The sequence below is a fragment of the Lissotriton vulgaris genome, chromosome 3_1 (assembly GCF_964263255.1).
Source record: "Lissotriton vulgaris chromosome 3_1, aLisVul1.2, whole genome shotgun sequence".
NCBI lineage: Eukaryota > Metazoa > Chordata > Amphibia > Caudata > Salamandridae > Lissotriton > Lissotriton vulgaris.
Window position 1 is genome coordinate 1247265941 of NC_141689.1, and position 24243 is coordinate 1247290183.

The following is a 24243-nucleotide window of genomic DNA, read 5'->3' on the forward strand; positions in this document are numbered from 1 at the left end:
ATTATCTTAATCGAGGGTCCAATTTTTAACGACCGCAAAATGATAAAAGATGTAATCTATCATTTTACAAGGGCGGGCACTTAGTCCGTTGAGCTACCTCAAACGAAAATGTTTTGCAAGCGTGGGCGAAGGTTATTATTTTTTTTTATTATACCAGCGTGCCACAAAATAACATGTGTGCAATAAAAAATAGCAATTTTAAAAATGAACCATGGCTTATTGCTATAAAAGAACATAGTATGGGTTACCTGCAGGCAGGTGCACTTAAAACGGATATAGAACATTTTTGGTTTTAATACAATCACAAACAAGTTGTGAATGAAAGAAGGGACAGAGAGGAGGAAAGGTGGGAGGGAACATGGCCTGGGGGAAGCTGGCTGGGGAGGGGGAGGAGAAATCCAAGTAAGGCTGTGTGCGGGGAGAGAGAGGGGAGGTGCTGAAGCTGGGGAACAGATGGCCGTGAAAGTTTATGGCCCAAAAGGGCGTGCCTGTGGCCACGTGAACTCGAAGAAAACCGCACCAAAAAACCCTTGGTTTGACGAGTATTTTGAGCACTTGAATTCTCTCCATTTTCCATTCCTTCGGAATGGAAAACGCAAGACCTAAAAATAACTGCCAGGTGGACCCCACCTGCGACCACCCCTCAAATTAAGCACCGATTATACCTCTCTGGGCAGACTTTTAGTGGCTGCTGATTTGTAGGTTCATTTGCTCAGTTTATTATTAACAGTTTGGTTTTTGTTGTATTTATTAAATATCTTTCGGTATCCTGTCATCAGTCATCCATTGCTATGGGTAAACTATGTTTGAATTAGAGGCTAGATCATTAGTTTTATTTACATCATGTGGTATAGATTGGATTCTCTCCTTAGATAGAACTAACATACCCGGCAGAATGTTTTATACTTACTCTGTTAAAATATTTGCCAGTGCTGAAGTGCTCATTAAACATTGAGGGAATACAGTTTCCCCATACCACCACTGCAACTGTATTATCATTACCAGAAAATAGATTTTCAAAAAACATCTTGATATAATACTGTTAAGATTTGGTGCATGAAAAGGCATCCCTGTAAGGCAGAGGCTTGTAAGATACACGAGGATAGAAAGATCCTCGGATTTGAAGGTATTTTAATACTGTTAAGATAGGTGCTGAAAAGCATTATTCAGAGACTTCGGATCTAATTAATACATTGAATTGTAGATCTGTTTGTCGCTATTTGACTTTAATTCAAGACCAGAAACTCATCCCTGGTATGTTTTGAAAATGAAGGCGTGGTGTTTATTAATGTCACAAAAGTTGCAATTGCTCCCATGGTAAATCTCAAATATGGATCTGTTTGATTTATGCATGTAGGACTAGTTTACAATTTGTAAGCTATTAGTAAGTAGCTGGACACACAAAATCATCTCTTGTTTTGGTACTCACGTTTTTGTTTGCCTTTAAGAGCTCCATGCTGTGGTTGAACAGAAGAATGACTAGGTTTAGCAATAACAAACAATTAATAATCATAATCTGTTAACACACCTACATTTCTTACTCTTGTTTGCTTCGTCTCATGCAGGCCATGAGGATGCCTTGCCAATTGTTCAATATTGCATTAAAGAAGAGGCAGAAACCTACCCCATGCTGCATCGAGAAACTGGGAAAAGTCAAAACATGAATTCTCCAGTAGGTAAGTCCTTGTTTGCACTTAAACATCATAGGAATACGACACCTAACTTACTGCCCCTTAAACCCAAACATGGTGATTTGTTCCTAATTCTGGACAAGCTATTCAAATTTCACTTCTCTTGCTGTTGGTTTCTGATGGGCCCAACCTTATTTTAGCATCTAGTTGCTCCTCAGAAGTGTGACTTGATGAATTCTGTAATGGATTATGTCCATGAACACACGTGAAAGTACGCATATCCTTCTGATGCGTCACTGCGTCTCTTCAAATGTTGGTATTCTAACATTTTCAGAAAGCAAAAAAAAACAGTTCTTTGTAATAGAATAAAACAGTAGAAGCAGCATTTGTTCCAATTTTGTATTTTGCCCAGAACCCAGCATTTTTGAATATATTTCCCAAAACTGTTCATGCACGCTCCCTTTTATTAGGTCTCAGCTAGACAGCGCTTGCGCTGTCACTTTAAGACTTGTATATACTTTGTGGGCTTAAACTCACCCATAGTCTTTCCATTTTCTGGCTCCATCATCGCACTCATATTCTTTCTCCCCATTTGTCCATGGCATGCATTTGTTATGCCTCATCCTGGGTTTAGCTCCCCCTGAGAGCAGGGACCACTTGCACTATCCATCCACTGCTTTTTAGGATGTGTTTCAGGAACAACTTGTTCGAGGCATGTGAGCTGTAGTTCACATGCTTTGCATAGCTTGCCATCTAGTGTTGGGTCCGGATGTTTGCACTTTGTTTTAGTTGGAAGAAGTCTCTTCCAGTCACAAGGTAGTTGACTCCTCCTTTCAGTGATAGTGCACATGGGCACCGGTTCCATTGTTAGATTTTTCCCCCCTCCCCATCGGGTTCGATGTGAAATACTGCTGTCCGGTTCGGCACCGTCTCTCGGGTTCCCTTCGACGCGCAATCCACTACACATGGCGGTATTGTTTCTCGATCGTGTTTCCCATTCTCCGTGTATTGTTTCGACTCAAACATCTTCGATCGGAAAACTTGTGGAGGGCCGTTGGACCTACCCGCGGCAGGCTTGCTAGCAGTCGATAGAACGAACTCCATTCAAGTTCTGTCCCGGGTGTCGCTCCACGTTTCAGCGCACCGACCTGCACAAAGTGTGCAACCTCTGTTTATCCCCGGAACACGAAGAAGAAAGACTGCGGCGCATGCCGATCATTTCGATCAAAGAAGACGCTCTGTGACCGTCTGGCTCGACGTCACGAGATGCAACACCAAGGCGGCTCTGTACCGGACATCTTCGGCGAAGATTCCGACCGAGAAGAAACACAAGCTCAAGGAGCCGAGAGAAGAAGTACACATCTCCGTGTCAGAGGCCAACCCCGACATGGAAGAAGAGGAGCAAGGTACACCGGGCCAGTGTACCGTGAGTACAGATTCCTCCTTGCCCCAACAACACAAGAGCAAAATGGCTCCAGTCCTTGCTCTGCCTGCGGGCCAAGGTCGGTACCGAGAAAAAGTTTTGAGTGCCCGCCTCCGAAACACAGAGAAGCCTTCCTGCTCGGGCTCAAGTCGGCCCCATGCCAGTACCGAACCAAAATCCTCATCGCCGAAATCAAAGCATGTCGCAGTCCACATTCCATCTTTATCGAAGACTAAATCTTCGGTACCGAAGATTTCAGAGCCGAAACCTTTGACTTCAAAGACAACGAGCAAAGATAAAAAGACTCCACCAAAAGAGCCTCGGTCTGATGATCCACCTTCGGATCTGAAACAGAAAGTACTTGTTATAAACCAAGACACTGGTCATATCCATGCCAAATTGCCCGAAAAAAGGAAAATGGGCCAACAGGAAGAAAACCACATTCCCTTGAAGAGAAAAAATGTGGGTACTAACCCTTCACCACCATATATTCCACCTCCTTCGCCCACTAATCCTCAATTACTCATCACACCCACTAATTCACACCACCACTATCACCTGACCCCCAGGATGAAGTGAATGGGGATGAGGTGAATGGGGATGGGGATGGGGATGAGGATAGGCCACAGGATGTTGACCCATGAGAGGATTATGACACTGACCCAAACACGGATAATGACCCTGACTTCTATCCGTCCAGACCATCACCAGCTGACGACAAAATAGAGTTCATTGAGCTTCTTAACAGGGCTGCTCATTATCACGGGATGGAACTGAATAAGGAGGCTTTAGAGGAGGACTTCGTGTCTGAGACCCTAAATTCCTCTAACAAAACTACCCATACACTGCCAATGCTTAAGGTGATGATTAAACACACAGATAAGGTTTTCAAAGATCCTGTAAGAGCAAGAATCATCACGCCTAGAAATATAACCCGAAACAAAAGGGGATGATGGACGGCATGGCTTGGCAGTTCGGGCTGGACTGTTCCCATGAGGCACAGGGTCAGACTGATTTGCATATGGCCATGTCTGAACTGGGGTGGCAGAGTGGGCTAAAGAACGGTGATGGATTAAACCCAGATCAGTTGACTGGGGGTGAGTGCTTGTATTGTCAACGCTCCGTCTATCATTTCCTTTGGTTTTTCTTTGTTCGCCATAAGTTGGCAGGGTATGCTCAGACGTGAGTCCCTTGCTCACTTTGCCACTGGATTCAAGCAAGCCGGGCTGAAGACGGCTGAAATGCCAGAAACCGGTCCTCGGTAGCTTGTTTCCGGTCCAGGGAAGGCATGGCTTGGCAGTTCGGGCTGGACTGTTCCCATGAGGCACAGGGTCAGACTGATTTGCATATGGCTATGTCTGAACTGGGGTGGCAGAGTGGGCTAAAGAACGGTGATGGATTAAACCCAGATCAGTTGACTGGGGGTGAGTGCTTGTATTGTCCATGCTCTGTCCATCATTTCCTTTGGTTTTTCTTTGTTCGCCATAAGTTGGCAGGGTATGCTCAGACGTGAGTCTCTTGCTCACTTTGCCACTGGATTCAAGAAAGCCGGTGAAATGCCAGAAACCGGTCCTCGGTAGCTTGTTTCCGGTCCAGGGAAGGCATGGCTTGGCAGTTCGGGCTGGACTGTTCCCATGAGGCACAGGGTCAGACTGATTTGCATATGGCCATGTCTGAACTGGGGTGGGAGAGTGGGCTAAAGAACGGTGATGGATTAAACCCAGATCAGTTGACTGGGGGTGAGTGCTTGTATTGTCAAAGCTCCGTCCATCATTTCCTTTGGTTTTTCTTTGTTCGCCATAAGTTGGCAGGGTATGCTCAGACATGAGTCCCTTGCTCACTTTGCCACTGGATTCAAGCAAGCCGGGCTGAAGACGGCTGAAATGCCAGAAACCGGTCCTCAGTAGCTTGTTTCCAGTCCAGGGAAGGCATGGCTTGGCAGTTTAGGCTGGACTGTTCCCATGAGGCACAGGGTCAGACTGATTTGCATATGGCCATGTCTGAACTGGGGTGGCAGAGTGGGCTAAAGAACGGTGATGGATTAAACCCAGATCAGTTGACTGGGGGTGAGTGCTTGTATTGTCAACGCTCCGTCCATCATTTCCTTTGGTTTTTCCTAGAAATATAAACCGGCACCTACTGACCCTGCCTACATCAAGGGTCGGCTTCCCTTAGACTTTCTTGTGGTTTCCAATGCTCACTAGAGAGCTACCTCACAGACCACAGGTGAGGCACCTCCTCCTGATAAGGAGTCCAAGTTAATCTATGCCTCTGGCAAAAAGGAGCCTCAAAAGCGGCTAATTACTGGCGCATCACTAATGCTCAGGCTTTGTTAGCCAAATATGATAGGGCTCTTTTTGATTAGTTAAATCTAAGGCAAATGATCTTATTCAGGAGGGCAAACGTATCACCAATACCTCCATCAAATGCGCCCTAAACGCAGCAGACAGCAGCTTGCTCAAACCCCAGCGTACTGCTACACAGACATGCATGGTTGAGAATTTCAGGTTTAAAACCTGAGGTACAGGCCTCTATTCTCAACCAGCCATTTGACAAATAGCACCTCTTTGGTCCAGCAGTTGACACCTCGCTGGAAAAGATGAAAAAAGATTCGGAGGTCGCAAAGTCAATGGGGGCTTTGCAGTTACCTGCGAATAGGGGTTCCTTTCGTCGTTCCTTTTACAGGGGTGGCTTCAAAAATGCTTCTATTGAAAATACCTCCTCCTCTTACAAGGGCAACAACCAATCGCCCTAATCAAGAGGCTATATCAGAGGACACCTCGCTGAAAAGAATGAAAAAAGACACGGAGGTCGCCAAGTCCATGGGGGCTTTGCAGTTACCTTCAAATAGGGATCCTTTTGTCGCTCCTTTTACAGGGATGGCTCCAAGAATGTATCCACAGAGAATCCCTCCTTCACTTACAAGGGCAACAACCAATCTCCCTCAGCAAGAGGCTATTATAGAGGTGAATTTAGAGGAAACAATGGTAAGGGAAGAGGCAGAGGCAACGCCACACGCACTTCCCCCGCAAATAACAAGCAATGACTTCCTTCTGCTACCCGCGATCATTCCAGTCCTGTCGGGGATCGTCTCTCAAAATTTCTCCCTGTCTGGAACACAATCACCTCAGACAAATGGGTTTTACAAAATACATGTCAGATTAATTCCATCCCATATGGAGAAATGTTGAGAGCACGTAGAAACTGCTCAGAGGATGAGGATTTTGAGAGTAACCTGGAGGATATGACCAGAAGGTTTAAAGCTCGAGGATATTCAGACAAGGTCATCAATGCAGCCAGAAAAAGAGCCAGGAATATACCAAGACATTGAGACCCAAACCGAGCCCGCCCAATAGAGAGGATGCCAATAGATTGGTGAGGCTGGTAACTAACTTTGGAGAAGGGAATCACCAGCTATTTGGTATTCTCAAGAAATATTGGCATTTGTTATTGAGTGATATTGATATTAAGCATATGTTGAACGATAGACCTAACATCACATATAGGAAGGGCACAACTCTTTCTAATAAGCTTTGTCCTAGTTACCTTAGCGCACCGGACAGACCTAGTTGGCTTAGTCGCCAACCACAGGGTTTTTACTATTTTGGGAACTGTAGCTCATGCAGGTGGGCCGTCCGGAGGATTAAGGAATTCAATTATAACCATATGGGTACTTTTAAGATCAACTCATTTATCAATTGTGAGACTACGCATGTGGTCTATGTGATTGTCTGTTTGTGCACTAAGATTTATGTTGGTAGTACGACCAGGAGACTACGTGATATGATGATAGAACATTTTAGGGCACTTAAAAATGGTGATACTAGGTATCCAATAGCTGCGCATTACGTGAGGACTCGGGAACGATAGGATCAAGCACCAATTCCATTACCATGGCATAGATGTAGTGAAAGCTGACAAAAGAGGTGGGGATAGGACACTACGATTGCGACGTAGGGAATGCATGTGGATTATGAAATTGAGGGCCGTTGAAGATGGCCTCAATTTAGATTCGGATTTACAGTATTATCTAGGTCGTTGACTATAATGTATTTATTATAATGTGTGAAACTATCTATTTGTGATACCCTTATATGTCGAATGCTAAGTAATTTCACCCTCCTGAGATCTATACTGTAGGATTACTTCAGATGCCGAGAAATATATAATTTTGTTGTAGCAATAACTTTCTGAATATATGTAATGGAAATGTGTACTGCTTTGAGGAGATATTATGAATATAGTTGTTTTGTTATTAATGATGTATCTTCTTTTTGTCTGTGTAACCTTCACTCCTTGGTCTGAGGATTTATATAGTTACTTATTTTCTTACTTAACTTTGTTTCTGTCCTTCTCTATATAAATACTATAATCTTAGCTCTACTTCATCTTGGTCTCCGCTTTATTTAGGTTTGATTTGGGGTGATACATATTTATCAAGGACGATTTGCTGGAGCTTATGCTTCTCTTTCACAGAACTGTCGATAGTACTAGGAATAGGGAGCAGGGTGACGTATGAGGAGACTCTCGATTCGAGATAGCAGTTGGTCACTTAATCCTTGAACATCTCGGAATAATCGTTATAATATTCGTTTCTTTATTTTTGATAAGTTCCAAACAAAAGAATTTTTTTGGGGGGAGATGCAATATATACCCGGAATACTTACGGGTGGATTCTTGGATTCTTTCTGCCGCCTTGACGCTTTGTCTCTTATACGGGAGTAATATGACTCGTTGTCGCAGCCGTAACGGAGGAAGACTATTTTTTTCGAACAGTACAGACCATATACATAAAATGATAGAACTCAAGTTTTAATATTTATAACTCTGGTGATATAAAGAGAGGAATTTGTGTTTTTTGTGAGTATTTGCACATTACAAGATGGTGCTGACTCACTAAACAGTATAAAAGGGCTTACAAATATGGCGACGAAGTTGCACGCCGAGACTGATAATGACGAGGATCTGTTACCACGGTGTGAGGGGGATGCTACTTAACTTGAAACTATAAATATGTGATATTGAGCGCATATTGACATGCGCTTTTTTCTTTTTCTCTCTCACTGCTTATGGAATAGGACATCTGGATGAAGAGGAATAGCGAGGTGAGTTGTAACTTGGTAATCCTAGTTACGACATTTGGACCTATGCTCTGAGTGTGTGATTAATGATTTTTGTATTTATAAACTTCTTAGGTTATGATAAATTGAGGATATAACTTGAGGTAAGCGTCATGATTATGGAACTGTGATAAGAGTGCTGGGGATAACCTTTATTGTTCTGATTGCTGGGCAATTTATCTTTGTTTTCTCACAGACATTGGTGAATCTGGGGAGGCTTTAGATATAATATTTCAGTCCCTGAAGGAGTGAGACACTGAAATAGGGAATTGTCGAATATATAGGGTAAGGTGGACCAGTTGTGACATTATAATTACTGGGATGTCTGTGATGATATCGTCGTATGCCTGATGTTTCAATTTATTTACTACAGATACATATACTGTTTGACCCTTTCGCGTGCAACCTGGAATCGTGCTATCTTTACTTATTATTGGAGGCGATGATGATATATTGAAGTGGTGAGTTCAGAGAGAGTCTTACATGGATTTTTGTTGAGGTTGGAATAGTGTTGTATAACACTTACTAGAGATATATGGAATCTTTAGCACCAAGTTACGTTGAGGAGAAATTGGGCCATGGGTTGCGTGGCATTGATACTATGTAGCGGGTACAATAAGAGGAAGTATTGAAGTTTAGTTAGAGTAATTACTAACGTGACAAACTTCTCTTATTTAGATTACGAGAAGGACTAATTCTCTTCAAGAGGATGAAATGAATGTTCCATGTATTAATTACAATTAGAAAAGGTGAATATTGCCTTACTTTAAACATATTTTTGGTTATAAGGTGTGCACAGTGGAGACCCTATGATCTCGGTGACGTTTTGGTTTGCTTTTCTCCATTTCTCTCGTAATGAATTAGATAACTTTTTGACCTAGTTACTATGGGTGCACTTTCGTGGCTATTTTACTTTTGGACAAGCCACTTTCCTTTTCCTACTTTCAGGACTTACTTTTCAAAACAACCCTTTTGGAACTATACAGTCCTGATATATATTTATTTGATGTTTATAATGCAGCCCTGAAGAAGTCTTTGGGAAATGTGAAAAGCCAGACGAAACACGTGTTGGCTGTTTTCTGAATATGTACTGTAGTTGTGACACATCACGCAAGAAAATAAAGAAGATTTCTACTGGATCCTACTGCTTGTGGTCATTTATTTTGGGTCCAGCTATCAATATTGTATTTGAATGAGTTATTGGACCAGGACTTGAGGAATGGATTCTGAGTGTTTGTGACCAGATACTTATGGTTACATTTCTGTGGTTATAATTGTTATAATTCTATTTGTATTCTCCATTGTGGTTGAAGTTGATTACCAGTTAACTTTCTCTATATATATATATTGGAGCGCAGGTGAGATCTCCCATTGATCAGTAGTAACGGCCACACCCTGGTGTGGCTTCTTAGGGTAGTCTGGTAACCACCCTTTTCTCACCCTGCTGCACCACCACCTATAGAATTTTTTGATACTAATATCCCTGAGGATAGTGTTGAGCGCCCTTATCTGCGAGGTTACCAGTAACTAGTCTTTCATTTACAAATTATCCAATATGGTTACTGCCTGGAACTTAGACACTCCCCCAAACATTCTTCCAAGATCACACGCAATGTCACAAGAACATCTCACCCTTCTCAAGCAAGAAGTTATCTCTCTGGTAGAGAAAGGAGATTTTGAACCAGTCCTGTTACAATAACATGGGGCTGGTTTATACTCCCTGTAATTCTTAATTCCGATGAAGGACGGCTCTCTCAGGCCTATACTAGACCTCAGAGAACTAAATCCATACATTCAGTCGAACCACTTTCACACGGTCACACTCCAGCATCTGCTCCCGCCCCCTCTACCAGGCGACTTTCTGTCCACTCTAGACTTGAAGGGCGCCTATTTTCATATCCCAATACACACTGCTCACCGCAAGTACCCCAGGTTCGTAGTAGCAGGCCAGCACCATCAGTTCAAGCTGCTCCCATTCGGAGTAACTACTGCACTCAGGGTTTTCACCAAGTGCCTGGCAGTAGTCGCAGCTCATCTACGAAGACAACACATTCACGTCTTCCCATATTTGGACAACTAGCAAAAAAGCTGTCTACATCACGCTCACAAAACAGTGCAGTTACTCCACGATCTTGGATTCACAGTAAATTTGTCCAAATCCCATCTACAACCATCCAACACACAGGTGTATCTGGGAGCCACAATAGATATGCAAAAAGCTTTGGCCTACCCCAATCCGGCCAGAATCCGCAACATGCAAACTTTACTCTGTCAGTTTCAGCCTCAACACTCATTGCCAGCTCGAGTGTTCATGCAATTACTAGGGAGGATGGCGTCTTACATTCTAATAATCCCTTGCGCAAAACTCCAGATGTATCCCCTTCATGAGTGCTTAGCACGGCAGTGGAACCAGGCTCAGGGTCTGTTGGTGGACGGCTGCACCCATCACTCTCTGCAGTGGTGGAATACACAAAACCTTTCAGAAGGGCGGCCTTTCATTGGCCAGGATCCATAGATAGTGCTAACAGCAGACGCGTCGCTCACTGGTTGGGGAGCTAGTCTCCCAACGCATACAATTCGGGGCATGTGGAGCCTGCAGCAAAAGCAGCTTCACATAAATCATCTAGAGCTGCTAGCGATTTTTCAAGCGCTCAAAGCGTTTTAAGTACATCTAGTAGGCAAAGCTGTCCTGATCCGTACAGACAACATGACAGGAATGTACTACATACAAAAACGGGGGGGGGACACACTGTCTCCAGCTGTCACAACTAGCACAGACCATCTGGAGATGGGCTATACGTCACAAAATATATCTCCTTGCAGAACACCTTCCAGGATTAACAACCAGACTTCAGATCTGCTCAGACGTCCGACAACAGATCCATGAATGGGAACTCCACCCTCAAGTTCTCCTCCCATTCTTCCAAATGTGGGGCTTTCTGGACATAGATCTGTTCGCCACAAATCTAAATGCAAAATGCCCAAGCTTCACATCCAGGCATTCACACCCATTGTCCAAAGGCAATGCACTATGGATGAATTGGTCAGGGATATAAACCTAAGCTTTTCTGCCTTTCCCACTCATTCCATTAGTGGTTCCGAAGCTCAGACAGGGGTCCCTGACACTAATCCTAGTTGCTCCCACATGGGCCCAGCAACCTTGGTTCACAACCCTGTTGGAGCTCTCAGTAGTTCCTCACCAAAAACTACATCTCACTCACAGGCTTCTAACTCCAAGCCATGGAGAGATAAAACATCCAGATCCCAGTCATCTCAATCTTGCGATCCGGCACCTGAAATCCTAGAGTTTGGCTACCTTAATCTCCCGCCAGACTGCATGAACATCATCGAAGAGGCTAGACGTCCTACCACAGGAGCATGCTATGCAGCAAAGTGGAATGGATTTGTGATATACTGCAATAACAATCAAATTGGTCTGCTGGACGCTTCAGTTCAAAACATCATTTTCTATTTATTACATCTGCAGCGTTCCAAACATTTTCCAAAACTACTGTAAGATTTTAGGTACCATATCTTTGCAGCATCATTTAGTAACATGTTGATGTATGCTTGTATTTCCCCAAAATATTCATAATGGAAAATCAGTGTAACCAGTTGAAATACGATCATGGGAAACACAAATAAACAAGTGTTGACAAAGCCAGTAGGTCTGAAATTGGTGGTCAGCCTTGTGGTTTTGTCAAACCTTATCGGTGTGGGAGCTGCTGGGCCCTCACGTTTCTAACTAGCATTGGCAAAAGCAAAAATTATTTTTGTCTCAAAAAGCACACATTGCCACAGCAGTTCCGGGCACCGAACAAAACAACTTTGTGTGCCAATATGTACCTTGTAAAAGAGCAGAATACTGTCACTCACAGTGAAGCCAGCTGATAGACCGAGAGAATGAGAGAGAGAGAGACAGAATTTTATCAAACACAAAAGGTCATGGTTAACGCAAGACCTAATTAAAGGTCCAATTATTAAAGAAAGTCTCAAAAGTGCATCCATGGTATATATCCTTGCATGAAGTGCATATATACAGTTTCTGTAAATTCACAAGAATTTACAGAAGTAGGCTAAGAAATAGCACTCCTAAAAAATATTTGTAAACTGCATTTTAGCATGAGCAAATGTGCGTGTGTAGATTTGCTCATGTGAAAATCTGAATGTTTTAAGTTCACTTTTTCTCCAACCACTTTTTTCCCCAACCCTGGAAAACTGCCACTGTCGGGAGTAAATTTCCAACCTTTTTCAGTATGGGAAAAGATTAGAAAGGAGTTAGTGAAAACCCTTAAAATATGCAAATTAGTAGGGTTTGCATAGACTCAAAAGGGCATTCCAACCCTTGAAGTATTGCTTACCACTACCTTCAGGCACAGTATGTAGACCTGCAGAACGTAGCTACATAAGGTTATTGCTAGTATTCAAACCCTACTATGGTACGAGCCCTGGCATAATTAAAGATGCTATATCAGAACTCTTACATAATTAGATTGCTGCCGTAATTTGTCGCCACATTACATGACACAAAAGGGACAAGTGGATTTTGTTACAGGACAAGTAGATTTATGAAGCAACCTGCCCCATGGACAAGTAGATATTTTATAAAAATCCCACACCCCTGCTGTATAGTACTCTGGGCCTCAATGGAAGGTGAACCATGTCAAAGATACTGCCTCCTTGCCCTGTCTAATTATGTTCAGGGTTTCCAGCTCAGATCTGCTCATAAGAGCACAGACAGGCGTTGGAACATCAAGCCGTATTACCCTCATTTGAGTTTGGTCATCTATTTTCTCTAGGTGCAGTCCCAGTGGTGGCCCTGGTGGTTTAGCGTGTACCAACCATTGGACCATACCTGCCTTGGAGTTCTGGGCTTGGTTCTTCTCTACCCTGTATTTTCCATGCTCTGCTATAATAATAGCAATAACAATAGATTATTGTCTGGTGGATGGTAATTCATCGAAACTAGGAAAGTAGTCAAATATATAGCCCATCCTTTCCCTTAGATCATTTCTTAGTGAGTCTAGTTTTTACATGTGAGAAAGAAAATACAATTTATAGATGGACCATGGAAAAAAAGACTTCTCTTAAAGCCCTCTTTAGTTCAGGATGTAAAGCTAAACACAAGCCTCTTTATCGAAATAAACTTGGGTAACTCACCAATAAACCTTTTCTGAGATGCCTATAAGGCATACAATTGTGTGGGTTATCAATAAGTAGACCAAAAGGCATTTTAGGTCAGAAAGGGCAGAGGAGCAGAGAAAGTTGAATTCGGGGAAAATAAGACTTGAGCTAGACAAGTGTAGAGAAAAAAGAAAGTTGTTAGTAGAGTGGAAAGTAAAAGAAAGTTGGGAAAGCTTGGAACTTACAGTTTGAATATGGAGAAGTGTGGAAAATGCCTGTACTGGAAATTTAGGACACAAAACTCTAGGAATGATATATCTTCTATTAAGCAATCTTTAAAAGAGGTGAACTGCTTTGATAATGTAAAGATCGATAAGGCTTTACATAATTTTTATCATGCCCTTAATAATGAGCAAGTGGATCAGGGGGACCAAGAGAGGGAAGCTTGGTTTAAACCTCTGCAACTTCCGTTCTTAGGAACACCTGAGCAGGAAGAGCTAGCACCACAGATGTCAGATGAGGAGATAATAGCTGCTATAGTAAAACTAATATGAGGCAAAGCTACAGACAAAGCTGTCTACCAGGTGAGTTCTACAAAATCATGGCTGATGAAGCAATTCCCCTGTAGCTGGAGTTGTTTAATAGTATCCTGATCAAGGGCCACGTCTTTAGGGTGCAGCAACTATACTGGTAATACTAAAACCAAACAAACCACCATGTAGGTACAAGTCCTATTGGCCAATCTCATTATTGAATGCTGATTATAAAATCTTTGCAGTGACATTGGCCAAGAGACTTGCAGGTGTGGTGGGGTAATTGGTGATGGATGATCAGAAAGGTTTTGTGCCAGGTAGACAACTGAATGAGTCAGTGTATGAGGTTATTGAAGCAATTGACCTAGCCAGCACATTTCAGGTACCACTGGCACGGATAACCTTGGGGTGCGGCTAAGGCTTTTGATCAGGTGAATTGGGAATTTCTATGAACTATGGCCTTCCTCCTAATTCCACTGAGGAAATATCATCTTTCTAATAACAACCCTTCTACCACAATACTAATTATCAACACACTTACTTAAAATGTCTCAATAAGGAGAGATACAAGACAGGGATGTTTTCTTTTGCCCAATCTGTTTATTGAGCCCCTAGCGTAGTCAGGGTAGAAAAGAATATGGTCCCATTTGAGTGCTGAGGATACCGGAAAAGATTGTACTGTGCGGACAACTTAATACTATTTAGTCTCCAGCCTGGGCTAACTATTCACACTTTCCATTGGCTAACAGGTCAGTTTAGGTCTTTAGTAGGTTACGCTATCAATCAATCAAGAGAAGACTGCGATTATGACTTAGAACTTATACAAAATCAATAGGACCATGTGTACTCAAATGAGATATTTGGGCATGAACATCTTTCAGGGTCTGGGTTTAGTCCCCTAAAAGACCTAGGGCATGGTTGTGCTTTATATTAAGAAGTATGTTAAGAAATGGTCTAATCTTCCTCGGTCTATCTTTGTTAGAGCCAACCTGGTAAAGATGTGTATTCTACTTAAGCTGACCTTTCTAATTAGCTGTTTCCTGCTATGTTTGGACCTGGCTTCTATTAAAAAAATCCAGAGTAATATTGGGCCGGCAAAGAGGTAAGCATATCCTGGAAAAAGTGAGGAGTAGATTAAAGAAGGGAATGGGGGGGGGGGGTTGCAGCTTCCAGACATCCAACTATGTTGTTGGTTGATCCATTTGAAAACTTTTAGGATGCTTCTTGGAACACCAAACGACTTGGAAGTGGAACAGCTGTTGCCCCAGTATTGGACTTTCATAGATTCCCATGCTTTGTATCATTCTCCCGTCGTCGGAATGGGAGCCTCGGTAATAGAAAAATACCATAGCAGTAGGTACAAAAGTGAAAGACAGGCCTAGGCCTCATCTCATTTTGTAGCCTATTTGCCTCTTTTTGTAAAAGAGACCAAAAAAATTGCAACAACCAATCAGAGTAGCCTCACCCCATAGAACCCTCCTGAGAGAGCCTCAGAGCCTCAGTTTTTCTACCGCACGTTGTGCTAAGGGAGTCTCCACTGAGCTCTGCTCAGATATTTAGAGCTTGTGCTACCTGTTCAAAGAAGAGGCTGCACATTGAGGACAAGCATAAAGACTGTATATAATGCTTGGACCCAGATCACAAGGCCTCAGATTGTAAGATCTGCAGAACTTTCTCTACGAAGACCTTGAGAGACAGGAAAGGCCGCTTGTTAACCTGGTTGCAGAAAATGAAGTCTCGTAAGGAGGTTCTGTCATCCGACAGTGAGGATTCTTCCTCAGCTGCGTCCTCCAGAAGATCCAAGAAAAGGGGTAGGTCCTCCCCTTCAACATCATCTGAGCCCCCTGTTAAGGACTTGCAAAAGACCTCTGATAGGTCTGAAAGGCCCAGTCACAAATAATCTCCTCACCAAGGTGTAAAGGAGAGCCTGGGACAGACTGAGGAGACACAGCCATCAAAGAAGGTACAGAAAACCCTTTGTATTGCTTCTCCACCTTCTGAAAAGGAGAAGGTATTCAAGAAACCTTCTACTGTCCCTCAGGAAGGAAAATTGGATAAGAAAACTCGTCCGTCGACGACGAAAACATGTGGTACATCGACGACAACATCCAAAATACATTTGGGTTCAGTTACAGCTCCGTCGACGGCAGCTTCATCGACGGCGGCTGCATTGATATCTTCGTCTACGTTTAAGGTACCTGTTCCCTTCTCGTCGACGATTGTGCTTACATCTTCAACGTCCATGATGATGACATCGAAAATAGCGTCGCGGCTGCAACGTCGATGAGAACGATGACGTCGACGACGACAGAGCTAGTCGACGATCAGTCCACCGTCGACTAGGTCCATCTCTCCGTCGACGTTCCCGTCAGCGACGAGTTTGTCGATGTTTCCGTCGACCACGAGCTCGTCGACGACGTCGTCAACGATTCAAAGGGTCTACATTTCTATAAAGAGACAGCAGATCACTCCAGAGATGACATCCCCTCGCAGAGTGACACCCTTGCCTCCAACTTTGCTTTTTGAGGAGGAATCAGATTATGAGGATGGCCCTTATGGGGATGCTTATAGCCCATCCCAACTTCAAGTGAAATATAAAGTTTCAGACTCTGACGACTACTACACGGAGGAACGCCATTTTGTTTAGCAAGAGAGGCCTCAACAACAATCTTGTCAGGACATGGTGGCAAGGCCGTCCTCTCTCATAATGGACTTGCTGATGATGCTACAGGACTACAGAAGAAGGTTTCCGTCTCAAGCTTCGGACCAGCAAATACAGCCTCCTCCTCCATCCATTCCTGCTACTCCTCCAATTACAGTGACACCTCATGTTTCTCAAGCTTCGGAGCCGGAACCAAGAGAAAGCCATCAGGAAGTTATTGCTATTCAGGATGAGGATGACTCAACTGATGAAGATCATCAGGTAGATCAACCCCCAGACCCGGATATAGATTGGGACGAGTATGTTATTCAAGATCCAGACTCACCATTGCTGGATCCTGTTACCTCTCCTCCAGCAGACATTGGAGGTTTCCATAACCTTATGGAGAGGGCGTCCAAGAGATTTGGTCTTCCTATTACAACAATAAAGTCAGACTGTTTCCTTTACGATTTCAAGGAGCCTTACACAAAATCCATCCGTTCAATACCGATAGTCGAACATGTGTGGTCGGAAGGTACTAAGGTGATGCAGGATCCAGCTACAGTCATTCCTGTTCTTCCCCGGCTGGAGAAAAAACATAAAGCTCCAGAAAACAGTCTCGCTTGCCTGACTGGTCAACCGAAGCCGGACTCAGTTATTTCCCAGGCAGCGCAAAGAAAGTCCAAAAATCCATCAGCACCCCTGACGACGCCGCCAGACAAAGAGGGGAGACGGCTGGACAATGTGGGAAAAAGGTTCTCCTCAATGTCTAGTCTTGTAGTTCGCGCTGCTAATGCTCTTGCAATCCTGGGTAGATATGATCGCCAAATGTGGTGCGATTTATCCTCATTTGTTGACCAACTTCTGGATGGTGCAAAGGCAGAGACCAGGAAGATATTGGAGGAAGGAGAACGTTCATCTTCAGAAGTGATAGATTGTGCTATGGACATAGCAACCACCGCTTTTTGAGCTCTAGCGGGATCAGCAGTTTTAAGGCGTCCGGGCTGGTTTCGGGTGACCTGGTTTCGCTAGGAAGTTCAAAATAAGATCTTGGACTTACATTATGACGAAAAATAACCCGGCGGGGCCCGTGACCAAAAGTAAAGGTTCCCTGGCTTTTACAAGCCTTCAAGGGAGAACGTCTCAGTCTGTGTCTTGTTTCTAATGTGGTGGTTTCGCCAATACAATTCTCCCTTTCTCCCGGGTCTCCGTGTTCCAAGTAACGGTGTCCGCTACTTGGAACACGGAGACCCGGGAGAAAGAATCAGTCGGCAGCATCTTTTCTTCATTGAAAAATCACACCTTTTGGGGCGGATCCGCTCATACGAGACACAGCTACTACCTCCCGGGCATACCTTATTCTGAACACGCCGTCAAGTGCAATCCACATTCTGTATCGCTGCCGACCCTTGTATTGGCGAAACCACCACATTAGAAGCAAGACACAGACTGAGACGTTCTCCCTTGAAGGCTTGTCAAAGCCAGGGAACCTTTACTTTTGGTCACGGTCCCCGCCGGGACGGAATTATCACCGGTGGAGCGACCTTCTGTGCACTTCAACATTGGACCACAGCCCTAAGGAGTCGCAAAAACACTGTTCCTATGCGATGAAACACGTGTCGGCTGGCTGTTTTTGGAAAAATTAAACATCCTGACCTGCAGTAACACCGTGCAGAGCTACTTATTCATTATTTTTGACTGTAACATTGTTCATTTGTGTTTGTACTCTGACACTACTGTTTATGATTTCCACAGTGTGTGCATAGGGCATGTGGATATATATCAAAAGCAGTCGAGGGTTGTATTCAACTTTTCAGTCATCTGGGTCTAGGTCTAAACAGAAGCTGCCCTTCTTCCGTCCAGGTCGGCAAGATTTCTGAGTGCCATTCTGGATACAACTCATTGCAAAGCTTTCCCTTCAGAGGCGAGACAGAACAGACTGATTCTTTCTGCCAGCCGATTTCAAAGGAAACAAACTCTTTCAGTCCGTCAGTACAAATCCCTTCTAGGATGGATGTCATCTTGCATTGCATTGATTCCGCACTACAGGCTTCACATGCGTCCCCTGCAGGAACAACTAGACTTGCAATGGCATCAAGCAGAGGGGTCTTTCGAGGACAGGATAAAGATTACTCCTGTCATGAAGAAGGCAATCAGGTGGTGGACTATAACAAGCAATATCGAGGAAGGTCTCTCCTTCACGGTTCCTCCTTCTCTGTTAGTTCTGACCACAGACGCTTCTCTAGAAGGCTGGGGGGCGGTATTACAGTATCTTCAAGTGAGTGATCACTGGTCTCCAGAGCTTTGCACCTCTCATATCAACCTACTGGAATTGCGAGCAATTTGTTTAGCTCTACAAGCTTTCCTTCCAAAAATTCAGAATTCTACAGTCCTGGTGCGTACAGACAACACAACGGCCATGCATTATGTGAACAAGCAGGGCGGAACAAAATCCAAACTTCTTTCAAGGGAAGCACCGGAGATCTGGGAATGGGTTATTCGCCGCCAGATATCTCTTTCAGCGGATTCATTGAGCCGCCTAAGGTCGGTCCGCCACGAATGGGAATTGGATCAGAGAACTCTCAAAAGAATATTCTCTCGTTGGGGCACTCCTCTTATAGACCTGTTTGCGACTCCAGAGAACAAGAAATGCCAATTCTACGCAAGCAGGTATCACCATTGAGGGTCGTTGGGGAATGCCCTTTCGATAGCCTGTTCAAGCGCATTTCTTTACGCCTTTCCACTGATTCCTTTGATACTAAGGATACTGAGGAAACTCAAGACAGAACCCTGCACCATGATTTTAATGGCCCCAGCTTGGCCCCGCCAATTTTGGTTCACAGAGCTCCTCCTTCTGCCCTGCTGATGATGTCCCAGGGCCAAGTAGTGCATCCGGACCTGAGCTCTCTGCAATTGACAGCTTGGCTCCTGAGCACCGGGAGTTCAGTGCTTTAGATATCCCTCAAGATTTCAAGGGCATTTTAGCTCAAGCTCGGGCTCCTAGTACAAACGGGACCTATCGTGCAAAATGGAACCGTTTTTGCGCATGGTGCCAAAAGGAAAATCTTCATCCTTTTACTTCGGCTCCTCATAAGATCTCTAGGTACAGACAAACAACCTCTGGCCCTTCTCATTGGTCAGCGAGGGTGATCAAGCAATTCCTGAAGGGTCTATTCAGGGCTTTCCCTCCGGTGAGACCTCCTACTCCAATTTAGCAACTCAACCTGGTCCTTGCCCATCTCATGATGGCTCCTTTTGAACCAATACATAAAGCTGACATGAAGTTTGTGTCATGGAAAATTGCTTTTCTTCTGGCGATAACGTCAGCCAGGAGGGTTTGAGAACTTCAAGCTCTCACAATTGTTGAACCTTTCTTACAGTTCAAAAAGGAATCTTTGATCTTACGGACAAATCCGAAATTTATCCCAAAGTCTATTCGGATTATCACCTAAATGAGCCTATAGTGCTAAAGTCTTCCTTTCCTCGACCTTCATCTCTGGCGGAGAGATCTCTCCACACTTTGGATATTCCAAAGATGCCTGAAGTTCTATGTTCTACGTACAAAAGAATTCAGGAAGACTTTGCAACTTTTTGTCGCTTTTAGCGCTCCAAGAAAAGGTTTGCCCCTGTCAAAGCAGGGGATATCACGTTGGATTGCCAGCACAATTCATTTCTGTCATCAAGCAGTAGGGAAGCCGCTGAAGGGACAGATCAAAGCTCATTCTACGAGATCAGTGTTCTCTGGTGCCCCTATCAAGGACATTTGTAGGGCAGATACATGGAGCAGTGCTAATTCGTTCACGAAACACTACTGTTTGGATTCTTCCACAAGGAGTGGCACAGCAGTCAGACAAGCAGTCCTGAGGAATCTATTCCAGTGAGCGGTGAGCTTTCCCTTCTATCCCTCCTTCCTTTATTGCACATTTTGTATTTGATAATATTGCCTATCTATTGTAACAAAGTGTTTTGACTATCTGTGATAATACTTATACTGTGATATGCTGATATGCATTTAACAAAATGTGCATTTGTTGCTTACTGCTATCTACTCTGATACAAAGCATGGGAATCTATGAAAGGCCAATACTGGGGCAAGAAAACAAGTTACTTACCTGTAACTTTGGTTCCCCAGTATTGGTACTTTCATAGATTCCCATGCGCCCACCCGCCTCCCCTGGGAAAGCTCAGCCTTCAGCAGATGTAATTACTTTTAGACAACGGCTACGAAAATCTGAGGCTCTGAGGGTCTCTCAGGAGGGTTCTATGGGGTGAGGCTACTCTGATTGGTTGTTGTAATTCTTTTGGTCTCTTTTACAAAAAGAGGCGGATAGGTTCCAAAAGGAGATGAGGCCTAGGCCTGTCTTTCACTTTTGTACCTACTGCTATGGTATTTTTCTATTACCGAGGCTCCCATTCCGACGACGGGGGAATGATGCAAAGTACAGGAATATACAAAGCATGGGAATCTATGAAAGTACCAATACTGGGGAATTTACAGGTAAGTAACTTGTTTTCATTTTGACAATGATTCACAACCTGAATAGCACAACTGGCTTTTTATAGAAGTTTGGCACTCTTGAATATTTAAAAAAAAGTCAGGCTGAAGGTGGGCACCACAGTTTGGTTTAAGGTAAGGAGCAGATGGGCAATCCCATACTACTCATAACAGGCACCGATACGGGAGTCACCAAGGACCCCTGATTGCCTAGAAGATCCCTTAAGCCTCCTTCTCAAGTCAGCAAAGTGTATAAAGTGGGGTGATCTTATAGATGTCAGTGCCCGAAATCAATGTGCAAAATATCCAGAACAACTTTGGGCAGTTTGTCTAAATTTAAATATATAGAACTGTATTAATGGTTTGCTGCACTAAACAAGAAGGGAGCCCTAAGGATTTGAATGCAGTAAGAGACTTTCATATAAGTGGAACACTAAAGAAAGTAGTTGCAAAGTGGTATGAACTGCTGCGTGATGCAAAGCAGAAGTCAAAAACACCAGTCTGCCAGAAGTGGATCAGATACTTGCCTAATGAAGAATGGAAAACATTATGGCAAGTATCTTTCGAGATTTGAGATGGATTGAAACGGCCTACCTTGTGTTATATAATGGATTTTATTGACAAAAGAAAATAGTAAAATTGCCTTGAATCAACAGAACGCCATTGAAGAAGGGACTGAGGTCCGGAAACCGGTCTGGCTGATGTGAATTATGATGACAGTTACCTGCTTGTTCCCTGTACGCAGCAGCTTGAAATAAAAATGCGGAGAAATCAGTTACCTCGAGGCTTTTTCCACAAGAGGGTTACCTTACTGATTTTACATATGTGTGTGTATATATATATATATATATATATATTTATATATATACTAAGATCACATTGTACGTCCAGAAATAAAACCAAAATGCTTATAAAGGAAAAAAACGGGGCATTTCCAAAAGCTGAAGAAGATCGCATGTCCTTAGTCCATGCTTGAGAGAGGAGCTAACTCAAGAAAGAAAGGGAAGCTTACGGGAGCTAAGCAATCGATAGATTGCAAATGAGAGTGATGAAACCAATGAAATGTATGCTTTGGGTGGGTTTAAGCCCTCTTAATAGTAAACATTGCGTCTAGCACCTAAGCCGTTGTGCTGTGTAGGCGAGATCTATAAGGGAAAAAACCTTAGCAATCTTGTAGCTCTTGACTGAAGATGAAGATTTGAGTTGGAGAATTAAGCAAGATACTAAACTGGTCCTGACATTTGGAAGGAGAGCTTAGCAAGAATCCAGGTAAACAATTTCAGAAGATCAGACTCCTGAAAGCATGAATTCTTTGGCAAAAATGGTAGCAAAGGTGAGAAGCAAGCGATGAAAAATTAGGCAACACAATGCATTGCGGTGCATCTTCCTCTTGTGACTGTCACCCTTTTATATATTAAAGCAGGAACTTGCATCACAAGGAACGATTCAAGCACTATCTTAGATTGGAAAACCTAAATAATTTTCTGTGGTCAGTCCACCATCTTTATAAGTGTTGCAGGTATTCCGCTTAGAAACATAACTATGCTTGGGACCACAGAAAATGAGTATGTAGGAACTAAGTCACCATATTACATCAGTACCTATGCGCCCAAATCCAGACTTTCTCGTAGTGCCTTACTTGCTCTCCTAACCTTTCCAAAGAAACTATTAATTGTACCCCCCAGAACACAACGTCACCTTTTCTTCTCTCACTAATACGTATCCACAATAAACTGAAGAGAGACCTAAAGAACTATTGCAATATTTATTGATACTATCATGCTCTATTTTGTAATAACTGAGCTGCAATGAAGACATATACAGGTCAAAAATGTGATTATCATAATCAATAGACTGTACACAATAAGAAAGCCCTGTCATATTGAAATACCGATCTGCCTGAGCCTACCTTCACTATATAAACACAGTTTTATATTATAGATCTCTGGGATTAGAGTGGGACCACATACCTGGCACACATAGGCAATTGTTCTACATATCAGGCAGCAGAGCTCTGTCGCGACTCGGGACCTTTGCTCTGCAAGAATGTGTCATTTCTGTTTTCAATACTACAAATCCCAGCTTATATGATAAGAATTGCATGTTCAAAACTGCAGCTGGATTTCTCTATTATGTCTAGGTGTTAGTATCCAACCACAGAGAAAACAGAGCTCAGTGTTTTTCGCCCTTATATGGCACTACCCCAGGGAGTCCCACAGGGGTCAATCTTGAGCCCCACGCTTTTTAACCTATATGTGGGACCATTAGCAGAATTGGTGGAAAAACATCAGGTAAACATCGTATCATATGCTGATGATACCCAGCTGATTGTAACACTCTCTGGAAACAACAAACAGAAAGCGCTCAACTTCTCGAGATGCTTGGAGGACGTGGCAAATTGGATGTCCAATCGTTGCTTGAAATTGAATGGAAATAAAACAGAGGTGATGTTAGTGGGTAAAACCCCAAACATATGGTCCTCTGCGTGGTGGCCAGAAATATTAGGACCTGTACCCACACCAAAAACAGTGGTTAAAAATTTGAGAGTCTGGCTAGACACTAAACTGTCTTTCAATGCCCAGATACGGAAGGTAGTGGGTAAATGCTTTGGCACCCTAAAAACGTTGAGGAAAACACTGGACCTACTTCCCTCCAGCACGAGGAAAACCATAGTGCATGCTCTGGTAACCTCCCAATTGGATTATGGGAATGTATTATACCTGGGAGCACCAAAAAAGGGGATAGCCAGGCTACAGTTAGTGCAAAATGCGGCAGCTCGATTGGTACTGAGCCTCCCCAAAAGAGCATCTGCAAAAAAAGTTTTGAAGAACTTATACTGGTTACCGGTAGAAAAAAAGAGTACAATTTAAGTCATTGTGTTACTGCCATAAAATTCTTGCAAAAAAAGGACGACAATACCTGCACCCTTTAATAACACACTACATTCCTGGCCGCAATTTGCGATCAGAAGGAAGGGCGCTGGTAAAAATCCCCAGAAAACAGACCACTAGAATGGGGGCAAGGTTCTTTAGTTACCTTGCGGCAAAATCGTGGAACAAGCTCCCTGAAACTCTAAGAATGGAACAATGTGAAACCACATTTAGGAAAAAGCTGAAAACACTGCTCTTCTCCTCTGTATTGTGATGTAAATAAAGGCAGCATTATCACCCCCGTGTGAAATCTGGGAGGTGTTTGTACCAATCTCCCTTTAACTAGTCCACTTAGCGCGGGGACACGCCGGTTGGCATAACCAGGCGCTCTAGAAATAAATAAATA

At 43.4% G+C, this 24243-nt stretch overlaps 1 protein-coding gene across 3 annotated transcripts in view; it reads left to right on the plus strand.

Annotated features, from left to right (window-relative positions):
- LOC147727739 (zinc finger protein 10-like) overlaps positions 1-24243 on the plus strand; it is a 230460-nt gene that overhangs the window by 152111 nt on the left and 54106 nt on the right. For all 3 annotated transcript variants that reach the window (XM_086961741.1, XM_086961739.1, XM_086961740.1), the window contains one exon: positions 1566-1676. In XM_086961741.1, the coding sequence (XP_086817867.1) occupies positions 1566-1676 (111 nt within the window). The remainder of the gene's footprint in view (positions 1-1565; positions 1677-24243) is intronic.